At 40.0% G+C, this 12,343-nt stretch overlaps 1 protein-coding gene across 2 annotated transcripts in view; it reads right to left on the bottom strand.

Annotated features, from left to right (window-relative positions):
* Positions 1-12,343, bottom strand: part of NKAIN2 (sodium/potassium transporting ATPase interacting 2) — a gene marked incomplete at both ends in the record, with an annotated part of 967,614 nt that overhangs the window by 8,995 nt on the left and 946,276 nt on the right. For both annotated transcript variants that reach the window (XM_082855901.1, XM_082855900.1), the window contains one exon: positions 10,136-10,196. In XM_082855901.1, the coding sequence (XP_082712027.1) occupies positions 10,136-10,196 (61 nt within the window). The remainder of the gene's footprint in view (positions 1-10,135; positions 10,197-12,343) is intronic.

Here is a 12,343-nt window from a genome sequence, read left to right on the forward strand (position 1 = left end):
CTGGATGAGGCACCCCTGGGCTATGTCCCCCTACCCCCACTCTCCTTGTCTGAACGCTCATCACGCTTTGGCGTAGTTCCTCCTGTGAACTGTGTGCTGGGCTGTAAGTATCAGGAGGGCAAAGACAGTGTCTGCCTCGTGCCTAGTGACTAATACACAGCCTACCATGTGCAGTGGCTACTCAGCAAACATGTGTTGGAAGAATCTACGTCGAGTCTCACAGTGAAGTGATGTGTAAAGTATACCTAGAATCGGGAGACAACTTCTGCTCCCAGCACTGACTCTAAATGATTGACTCAGGGCAAAACAATTTCAGTGTTCCTTTCCTCAGCTGTAAAATTAGGGGATTAAAGCAGGTGATTGCTAATATTGTTCATAGAGCTATGATCTGCACAATTCCATATTTGTGGGATTGGTTTACATACTGATAATAGCAATAAAACATTTAAAATGAACAAATCTGCAAAGGCGTCACGAATGGGAAAATTTAGTGCAAAGGAGTTGTTTCCCCTCTGGCTGTTACTACTATTATGCATTGATTTTACTGGGCAAGTTTCCAGGGAGATGAACTGCTGAATAGGGTATATTGGAACCTGAGACATGAGACATGACAATTCCCAGTTGGAAAACAGAGTGATGAAAATGGTGGGACCTGGGAGAGAAGCATCGGATTGACAGGTTTGGAGCCCACAGAAATACTGTGGCCCCCTTTTAATTTACTTCCGGGATGAAGGTATATGGATGAGTGACTATGTGTGTCCCTTTGCCTCTGTGCTCTTGGGAATTCCTTTAACATCAGCGTCATTAGTTACAAAGGCAGCAGTCCGTATCCAATTTTTTGTGTGTGTCAGGATTGTTCATGTATAAACTAGCCTTCTTTGTTGGAAACATTTGCAATTAATCCCATAAACAAACAAACAAAAAATGTAAATCCTGCATTGCCCCAGCCAACCCTGCTGACACTGAGACCAGACTGCCATCTATTATACACAGAAATGAATTGAAATTCTCACTTTGGGCCTAACCTAATTTTCCAGTGATAATAGGCATGGATTCCCAGAAGCACTCTACACCTCTTGATAGTAACATCCTCATTTCCTTTCCTGGTAAATGTTTTAAATAAGATTTTAACACCAAAGGAAATTAACCTTTAAATTAATTGTAATTTTAAAACGCCATCACTGATTTTTGTCTTCAGCCTAATTACTTTCTATTATTTAAATAAACCTCGCCTCCTGTGAGCTTTAAGTTTGTTTCTCCTTCACTCCCTGCCACACAATGCCAACCCATCCTCGTGGAGGCCTTCCTGGCTCTGCTGCTGGAGCAGCCTCATTTAAATGTCACAGGATTGAGGGCTCGCCCTATGCTGCTTATTTACAAGGCACTCTTGCAGCGCTCTGTGTAAGGCTGCTCCACTCAGATGTTTTCATTCTGCATACCTGGTGGCCATCCTTAGAGATAGTGTTTTTAGTCCTCCTGCTGTTAAGAAGGAGATAGCTAAGCTTGGCCTTCTGTTCCTATTAGATGCCATTTCCACCACTAAAGTAAAACTGGTTGTAATGAAATTGGCAACAGCCAGCATCATTTATCAAAAGACTAACTTTGAATGTACAGTCTTCTTTCTTAGCACGTCTCAGCTTTAGAGAGCTTTTAAGACTTCTGTTTCCTGGGCCAGCTCTTTGTCTTGTTCTCATTTGTCCTTTCAAGGTAGGACTAAGGGATCCCAGCAATTTTATTTTGTGAGCCTGTATATTGGTGCTAAAAGCATCCTATTTTTCTGCCACTTAGCTTCTTTCCTTCTCATGTCATTATCCATGTGGGTATAGAGAGAGATGGTGAGGAAACGAGTACAGGACACCCAGTACAGGTGGACTAGGTATTAGAGAATTGGAAGAGGCAGAATAATCAAAATGGGAGATGTTTCTTTTAATCATTTCCGTAAATGTCACCACTTCTCCCTCCTTTCACATGCTGTTGCTTTCTTTTCCATTGAGGCGGATTAAAACAACTTGGATATTATTCATCTACTGGATCACATCAGTTTTCTGCACCACATACCTCCTTTATTACACCCCCGTTAAAGGTCCTCCTTTGCTAGTATGAATGTAGTTACCTCAACATTGACTCTGTAGAAACAAGGTCCTGATTGTTTCGAATCAACAAAGGATAGGGAATGAATCAATTTCTTTCCCCGCTATTTTTGATTGGGGAACATTAGATTTATTTAAAGATGATCATAGTGTGCATGTATGTGTGTGTATAATAAGCAGTAGAGTATAATGGAGGAGACGTTAAGAGAAAAGGGAGAACATGAGAAGTGATTGTTAAAGAAGACTCAATTTGGACCTGAATATCCAAATTTAAAAATAAAGTGCATATGTTTTCTCTCCCCTGACCACAAGAGGGAGCAACTTAACAGCGGGCTGAAAAAAAGACCAGCACTAATTTTGGGAGACAGTGTAACAATTGTGTCACTGTTAGGGAAGGCTGTTGTCACTGATAGGAGCTTGCATGTGATTGACAGGAGGCACATCTATATGTAAGCATTCGTTTCAGGTGCTGATCATCTAGTTTACATATGGCAGCTTATCTTTTCTTTCCGCTTTCTTCCATTTGTCTAGAAAACGATGAAAGCTGCTTTATTCTAATTCATTATTCATTTACTTAGAATCAATTAGGGTCTAAAAAAATGTCACATTTCCTTAGGAGTTTCCATACAGTCCAAGAAATGTTAGTGGAGAGCTGATTGATTCGTTTTTTCCCCATATACTTACTGAGTCCTGCTTCAGGTTGGGGGTAGGCTGGATGCTGAGGATGTGGTCAAGATAGCTGTGGTCCCCACTAGCATCCCCTAATACTCTTACCCTGAGGGAGTCAATATGTGCTATATTATGTCAGAAGTTCACCGATAAGCTCAGTGACCTGGGGCAAGTCATTTAATCTATATGGGCCTGTAAAATTAAAGTGTTGAAATAGAGCAGTAGGCAGTAGTTTCCTATCATTTCAAACTCTGTGGTGTTCTTAGTTCACAAGAAATCTTAAGTGGAATCAAGAGTTGTAAAATTAAATAAATGCAGAGCTCCTGTGCTCTGGGAAGTTGGAAGAGGAGCAGGGTGGCACGTTCTACCTTGGCCCCACTATGATTCTGCAGGGCACTAGCTCGAGGTTAGTAGCCTCTGAAGTCTGGGGCTCCAGACTCTAATCACATGTGGTTCAGTTCAGAGATGGGGAAAGGAGCAGCACATTTTGCTTTTGTGGGAGCCTGGCAGGTATGGACAAGGCTATTTCACTCAGTCACCTTCAGGATTACAAAACAAATGTTATAAAGAAAACAATAATATACTACGCTTTCATTTGATTGCTTGAGTATGATATTTGAACAGTAAAAATAGACACACCATTCTCATAACTCTACCTGTCAACCTGGCACCCAGGAGCTTGGCACCTTTTTTGAACTGCTAATTGCCTACCCCTTAGGTTATGTTTGGAGAGTGGTTTATAAATAATAAGAAAGAAAGCTCAGGTTACCAAACAGACTGTATAATATGGCCCTAACAACCAGATAGAAAGAAAAAGAAGAAAGGAAGAAAGCAGACATATACCCAAATGTTACCTGAGAACCAGAATTCAAAATTGTGAAATCATTCTAATTTTCTTTTTTGTTTGTTTATCTGTATTTTCTCTACATTCTGCAGTAAACTTACAGTCCTTTATAAACAGAAAGAGCCAAATATTTTTTAATGGACGAGTACTCCTCCCTTGCCACCTCTACCCTCCCCCACAGGCGGGAGAATGTGTCCTTGTGCTCAAAGAATTGCATCCAAACTCAATGATCCTGTCAAACTGGAAAAGCGATCGAAATATACAGAACAGAGTTCAATACACAGAAGTGTAGGCCGGCAGGCTTTAGAAGAAAAATCAAACAAAAATAACAGAAAATTATTAGCTTCAGAGAAGTGAATCATTTCCTGTGGTTTGCTTTTCAAATGAAAGAGTCTATAAATCGATTATGACTTTTATCCCAAGGCCAGTTTATTTTGGGGAATTCAGGACAGGCTTTTATGAATCTGTGCTTGTTTGGTAGGTTTGTGCATGTGTGTATCTGAACATGTGTGTTTAAACATCTAGAATTAATCTTCCAATATTTTTTTCAAAATAAGCCCTCTTAGGATATTTTTAAAATGACATTCTGCATATTTTCCCGGATGATTTGAATATTTAAGGACATTTGCAAACACACTGAATCTCTTTTAGAAAAGATAGTGACTACTTAGAAAAATGGATCCACTTTCCAGAGGACTGATGTTTATTTTTATTTTTAGTTTAACTATTAAGGCAAAGGTTTATGAGAAAACATAATAAAAATTGAGAAATCATGTTGCCTATTTTTTCTATTATGGATATGTTATTATTTTTCCACAGCTGCATGTTTTCCTTTTAATTGTCACCTCTAACAACTCTAATGAAGCTGATAAGTTCTTAGTTCTATCACTGTAAGTGGACATTAGACTCTGGTGCAGAAGAGCTGAGGATTAAGGGAGAGAAGAGCTACAAGTATAATAAAAGGCACCAGACCAGAAATCTCAGAACATTTTATTTCTTTCACAGAATACTGTCAAAGAGAACAAGTAGAGGGGAATAAAAAACACTGGAGGTCATAAGGAAAACTCAGCATGGTTGGCAACAGATGATACAGTGAAGAGCCCAGCCACAAAGACAGCTCAGCGAGGGATGCCCGCTCTCTTGGAGAAAGTCTTTTCTCCTAAGACATATCGCTGCCTTTTACAAATATATAAAAGTATGTTGTGATGGTTGCCCCACTCAAATAAGGTTCAAGTGTCAAGGCACACTCTCTGGAGCAGGTCCCAGCTTTTTTCTGGTGAGGAGCTTCTCATCTGAAGGCAGATCACCCCACCTCACAGCAGGAGATGCGGACCGCAACTCCTGCCTACTGGCAGTGAGCCAGGAGCAGGGAGGTTACCGTTACCGCCTGGAGCCTCTTACCCACAGGCATTTGATGTGCCAGTGAGCAGAAGCTAGCCCCACTCTGTTCCCCATAGGTATTTTCAAATAGCCAACAGTCACATGGTGTGTGCGTGCACGTGTGTGTGTGTGTGCGTGTGCGTGTGTATCTTTAGATATGGGATGTTATGGTCTGAATGGTATCCCCTTCCAAATTTATCTGTTAAAGGCCTAACCTGCTATGTGATTGTATTTGGAGATGGGGCCTTTAAAGAGGTAATTAAGGCTAAAGAGGCCATAAGTACGTGGCCCTAATTCAATAAAACTGGTGTCCTTATAAGAAGAGGAAGAGAGACATGGGGGCATGCACAGACAGAGAAAAGGGGGCAAAGTGAGAATTCAGCCTTCTATAAGCCAAGGAGAGAGGCTTTAGGAGAAACCAAACCTGCCAACACCTTGATCTTGGACTTCTAGCCCCCAGAACTGTGAGAAAATAAATATGCATTGTTTAAGCCACCCAGTCTGTTATATTTTGTTATTGCACCCCTAGGTGACTGATACATGGGTGCGGAATTGCCCACATCTTCCTATTTGAAATCTTTGCTCCAAGGGTGGTTGTCATCTCCTGATAGGCACAGCAGATGGCAGTGTTGTCCTGTGAGTTTGCACAGCCAGTTGGCCTGTCAGGCTGGGGCTCTGGCTTAGATAAACAGAGGGTCAGAGATGTAAACTTCAAGGCCCAGGGTTTTCATTGGGGAAATTAACAACAACTTTGCATTAAAGTGTCTATGTAAGTATTTATAAAACTGGCCTCTAGAAAAGTAAATGAGATACTGTTTAAAAAGAGAAATAAAGAAAAAAATCCTAGGCATTTGATGTGCCTGCAGGAACTCCCTCTAGTTCAATGATGATTTATTGCTATTTGTGGAGTCTAAGTTTGACTCTTCACTCATGGAGCCTGAACCCTCGCCTTAGCTCCCTAGAGTGTGGTGCCTCTGAGGCTCTCTGGCTACACTTGCTGCTGAGCCTCAGATATCAAAAATGGGTACAGAGCCGGTCCGCTTCCTATTGATGTCAAGAATATTTCAGTCTTCCAGGTGCCGTAATCAGGCCCTTATCTCCACAGTCCATTCTCAGCACAGCTACAGAACCCAAACTGTCCTGTGTTCCTTGTGAGGCTCTTAGGAATGGAAACTTAACTAATTTGGCAAGTAGGGAGCTGGCATCTCCTCCTGTACTACACTCCCATCAGGTTGCTTCATTGCAAATCCACAGCAGGTAAGAAGAGTTACACAGAGATCCTTTCCCTGTTTATATATACATTAAACTTTTCCCATCTTTCAGGACTTACTTTCTGAGAGCATTTGTGTGTGTGTGCGTGTGTGTGTGGGTGTGTGTGTGTTTTATTGTACATGCATCAAGCCAAAACATTTTTAAAGGATCAAAATAATTTTCTTTATAATTACTGAAAACTAGATAGAAATTGCAACCTTTTTTACACTTGAGCATTGGAAGTCATGTGTTCTAGGCAGTGCCTGGAGGTAAACATATAGACAGGTGATCAAGATAATGATAATGCATGGGAAATATCAATCTAAAGCATTTTACTCAACAAATATTCGTAATTGTCTGTGTGTGAGTGACCACAAGTAAACAGACCTAACTGGACAGAGAACTGGCCCAAATGAGCATCTCCTCCAGGTTGTTTAGTAGTCCCATGAATGTTCATGATAAGCATGAGTCTACTAGGATATAAAAAAAAGGAAAGTAGTTCATATCTTACTCACTGAGCAAAAAGACTAAAATTAGAAAAATTATCTATGATAAGTCTGCTTTTCTTTTAGATTAATAAAGGCACTTAAGGAGTTGTGGTCAAAATACATAAAAAGACATAAGCATTATGGAAAACAGTTTATTAGATGCTTGAAAGATAAGCCTTATCTTCCAAAAGATATTTGTGACTTCACATCCCCTTGGATTTACATGGCTTTGACCAAAACTTGACCTAGGGCAGAATTCCCTAAAATGAGTTCCCTGGAATTATAATTCCCTGGCATATTAAGATTTCTTATGAAAAAAGGTTCCATGTTCAAATGTTTGGGATATTAACTATACTTTTAGTTTCTGTAAAATGCCCTAACATCTACAGAATGACCACAGGCTGTTCCCAAGTTAAGCCTGGCCCACCCAAAACATCTGGAGACCTTAGATAGCCCCAAACCTTATTCTCTGACACTTACAGTGAACATGAATTTCATGGGGACCTCTTTCAAACTTAGCCAATCCTAAACCCTTTTACCCTGCCTTGCCTGGTCCTTTCCCTGGAAACCACAAAAAAAGCACTTGCTTACAGTTCTGCGTGTGTGTGTCTCTCTCTCTTTCTCCTCCCTCCCTCTCTCTCTCTCTCTGTCTTTCTCTCTCTCCTCTGTCTCTCTCTCTCTCTGCCTCATGACCCACGATGATGCTTTCCCTGAGTGGCCCTGCATCGCATGCTGTGTTCTCCCTAGGGAACCGTGAATGTAGTGAAACCCTTTTTGGTTTCTCTCTTTGATCGGCTTCTGGCCTCACTGTATCTCATCCAACACAATATGGTTAAAACAAAATTGGATTAGGACAAATTGGACATACTTCTTTATTGCAGTACTCTCAGAGATGTTAATACATACATGTGCATTCTAAATTTTCAGTGTCAAACTTACTTGGCTTTGGAATCTTTTTTGAGCAGTATAGCTTATGGACTAGCATTTCTGGGATCCCGCTTGGGAGGTACTATTCTGGAGAGATACCGATTATCTGTCTAGGAGACTTGGTGTGTCAGTATTTTTCTGAAGATAAAAATGCAGACATCATTGTGAAATAAAATCAAACATTATAGTTTAGAGAAAGCTCAATTCCCATATGAAATTTAACCTATAGACTCATCAAGGATTTGGCACAAAGACACTGAATGGTTAATAGCTGAATGAACTTACATAGTTTGTGGAGTCCATACATTTTAAAATCCATATATCTTTTACCTTTCCTAATATTTACCCTTCCAACAGAATAAATCTTTTGGGCATAGGACAAGTGCTTACTAGATATCTTCTCATGCATCTTTGTTAAGCACCTCAAACTTAACCTTTCCAAACTGAACCAGTTGCTGCATCCCCATTCTACTTTCCTCAAGTGACATTTTCATCTATCCATTCACTCATATCAGAAATTCAGAAATCTATCAGTCTCTTCCTTACCACTTACATAGTACCCATCCATAGCCCATTAATCAGTATTATTTTTATGTTTAATAACATATCTATCCTCTCCCTCTCCAACACTGGGCTTAGTCCAGACCCTCATATCTCAGTCATTTTCATGGTGTCCTGATCTGTCTGTCTTTCCTTCATCTCGACCTTCCCGTTCAAGTCTCTCCTTCATACTGATACCATTATGTTTTTTCTGAAGTGCATTTCTGATTGTTACTTTCTTTCTATTAACTGCCAATTGATTGGCCATCATGCTATACAAAATAAAGTCCAGACTCCTTACTCTGTCATAACCGTTTTTCTACTATCTCATCTTTTCCAGTCATCTCTGGGTACCCATCTCTAGCACAGAATATAATTCAGTCATATTAACCTGACTGCTCTGCCCCCAACATGGCAGGCTGTGATATGTCTTGGTTCTTTTTCACCTTTTGCCTGGGATCACCTTACTCTCGTATCAGCTATCCAAATATCTATTTATTTTCCAAGACCAAGCTCAAGAGTGTCCTCCTCTATGAAACCTTTCCTGATTCCTTTCCTAACTCCCCACACTATACACTCTACAGAGCTTTATTATACTTATTTGTTCACATGTTTCTTTCCCCTACAAAATGCTTAATTCCTAGAAGTAAAAGACTGCATATTACTCATCTTTTTTTTTTTTTTATAAAGTTATTTATTTATTTTTGCTGCGTTGGGTCTTCGTTGCTGCGTGCAGGCTTTCCCTAGTTGTGGCGAGCGGCAGCTACTCTTCATTGTGGTGCGCGGGCTTCTCATTGCAGTGACTTGTTGCAGAGCACGGGCTCTTGGCACGCGGGCTCAGTAGTTGTGGCTTGTGGACTCTAGAGCACAGGCTCAGTAGTTGTGGCACACGGGCTTAGTTGCTCCGCGGCATGTGGGATCTTCCCGGACCAGGGATTGAACCGTGTCCCCTGCCTTGGCAGGCGGATTCTTAACCACTGTGCCACCAGGGAAGTCCCTACTCTTCTTAAAATATCCCCAAACTGACATAGCACTTGATACATTGAGGAGTGTTTTACAAACACTTATTTGTAAAGGACTATCATTTCCTTTTGCAAACAACAATAAAAACTATGCACTGTATATTTCTAATGTTACATTGTGTGTGAGTATGATTGAGAATGTGCCTCCACTAAATGAATCACATGATACAGCCTCCTTCTTTCTAGTATGACTGGAAAGTGAAGAAGAAACACGTATTTCTCTTTGAGTATTTTCCTCGAATCATCCTATTAACAGAGCAGTGGATCCTCATCTTTCCCTCCACTGTCTCAACACCCCAATCATTATGAATATCTTTGGAAACCAAGAAAAATGATTCCCAGCTCTGATTTTTCCTCAGAATAAATATAGCTGTATGGGCAAGTACCCAGAGAGCATTGAAGTACTTTTTCCAATCCTCCTATTTCAGATCCTTAGGGGGCAAGGAAGGAGTGAAACCTTCTACCTGCCAATTTTTAGAAGAGCAGAGGACAATGGAGCCACTTAGAGGCTTGTGAGAGGGTACCTCCATTTAAACTCTGGATCAAGTAGTAGTGCAGAATGCTGAGACTCTGACATAAAGTTCTAGCTATTTGTATCAAATTGTAGGAAAGAATAGGAAACATGAACGCTTGGTTTCATGAAGACAAATTTCTTGAATCAATCTGGAGTCAGTTCTTGTGAGACTTTTTGGAACTATTGCAAATTGTTGATTGTTGGGATTTGTACTCCTGGGTGAAACTGATTAGTTATCTATATGCTGGATACTTTTATGAAAACCATTTTAGCCTAATGGGTACAAAGGGCTTAGTCCCTATTCTAATGATGTGTTAAGGAATATTGTCTGAGAAGTAGGAAAGCAGGTAAGAGGCAGTAAAGAAGATGCTCTGAACTTGAAAGAAACAGAACAGAGCTTTAATACTTACAGCTGTCCTCTTCTTCAGTTATACATTTCACAACATAACAGGCGTAGATGAACCCTGCCAGCTGAAACAAAACAAAGATGCTTTAGACATGTGGCAAAGGCAACAGTACTGGATCTCACTGGGGTAGCGACTTTTCAAAGGCATGTGGTTTTGACTAGATTCAGTGTTCCAAAAGAGTTCATCAGACTGGATTTGGACTCCAGTGTGGATTCTTGATTCATATAATGTGCCTTATAAGTGAATATATTACTGTTTTCCTTTGTTCTGCATTTATGTTTAAGATTTGTTAATTGCCAGGCAATCTACAACAAGTTATTTTAGATCCAGAGGAAAAATACAGGATTATGGCCATTCATCAATGGATTAGCATTTGCATTTGTGCCAGTCAACTTCTAATTCACTTTTCATTAGCCCAGAGCCTAAGATACTAAAATTGGACTCCTGCTGACTATCAGAAAAATGTTCTGAGAGAAAAATATTAAGGAGATTCCTTGAAATGTTGCCTCAACACTTTGTAAGTAAGAAAAACTCTTATTTAGACCAGTAACAGGAATCAGGACATACCGAGTATAGTTAAGATGACATGATACAGAGGAGCAACGGGGTGGGTAACTGTAAGGAATATCACAATGCATTTGACTGGGATTGCACACATCAGAGCATCCTTTCTGAAGCATACAACAGAGGTCCCTGTGGTCAGGGAAGTCTTTGCTCACTGAAATAGTATCTGTGAAGGAGCACAGTAAAGCCCTTTGATATATGTCCCCTCAGATGGTGTAGTTTTGTATTCCTTCATATAAGTATAATTATTTAGTCAAATAATGAGTACTGGTATAAGGAAGCAAACTAATTTCCTGATATGTGGAAAATTTTTTTTCCAAAACAATCCAGTTTGGAGGAATCCTTAAAGGCATGTCCTCAGGACAGTGATGAAAATTCTTCACGGTGACATTTCAGACAGGCACTGATCCTACTGAGTATTTGGCATCGGGGAAGGGAACCTTGGGAAAAAGGCTACAGTCTTCAATCAGGAAGCTAAGGTACAGGGCAAAAAGTTGCTGCTGTGATAAACCTAATGAATTTGTTTTCCATTAGCTGACAGATTGCAGTATTTCTGGAAGATGTGAGTGGAACATTTTAAGTCAGAGGGTACACTGATAGGTATTTAATGAGAAGAACTATTTGGAGACAGAGGTCCGGTTAAAAGGAACTTTAGAAAATCTTTAATTTTAGTTTGAGAAAGAAAGCACGTTCTGGCAGATTCTGTTCTTTTCCAAAGAGATCTGGCATGAGATAAAACAGTGGTTTTCCTGGCACAGAAACAGTGACCCTGCTTAAGAGAGAGCAATGAATGAGAAAGCAGACTTATGCAAAATATTCTCCACAAGCTTTTGTTTTCAGATCCTGGATGAGAGGGACAGTGGACCCGCTGCCCTCCCACCCCCAAGTGTAGTATCTGAACCACTACACATAGTAACAGAGAGCTAGATAACATACCACTGATGCTACATTAGCACTTAGGTTTTTAAAAGTATGTTAGAAAAGTCATCAAATAAGGATTTTTCTCTTTGAAGTATATGTTGCTATTGGCAATAAAATTGTGATAGTAAGAACAGTCTCCTTATATAATGGAATCATCAGGTTACTGTTTTTATGGGACTTATTTTTAGAATACAGGGTACTATTAAAAACCAGTGTATCCTATTTGGCTTTAGCAAAGATATTGATTTGACCAAACAAAATCACACAGTGATTTGAGCATTTTCACAGATAATGGAGAAGCAGATTAACACTTCTTAATCTTTTATCCACCAGGGCCCATGAAAATGCCTGTATCACTGAGTGACCTAGTCCCATGCGTACTCTGTCATGGGTGCTGGATCCGACTGTGGCGGGGTAAAGAGGCTATGGGTTTGGTTAAATCCCCTGGGTACTGCCTGTATCTCCCCTTCTTCCTCCACAGGAAGGCCTTACCATTGTGGCTAAATGCCATAGATTTATCAGTAGTTTATCTCTTCTTTTCAGTTTAAAATACTTACTACTTGAATTATCTACAAAGCAACTTTTTTCCTAATCACAAACTTTTCTCTTGATTTTCACTCATCACTTAATTACTTTTAAATGAAAATCTAGGTAAAGAGCATTGATAAATTCTGAGATTCAGGGCCAGTGAGTTTAAACTTCTCATTAAAGTGTCACTAGAATCTA

This window comes from Leucopleurus acutus, assembly GCF_964270905.1.
Source record: "Leucopleurus acutus genome assembly, chromosome: 15".
Lineage (NCBI taxonomy): Eukaryota > Metazoa > Chordata > Mammalia > Artiodactyla > Delphinidae > Leucopleurus > Leucopleurus acutus.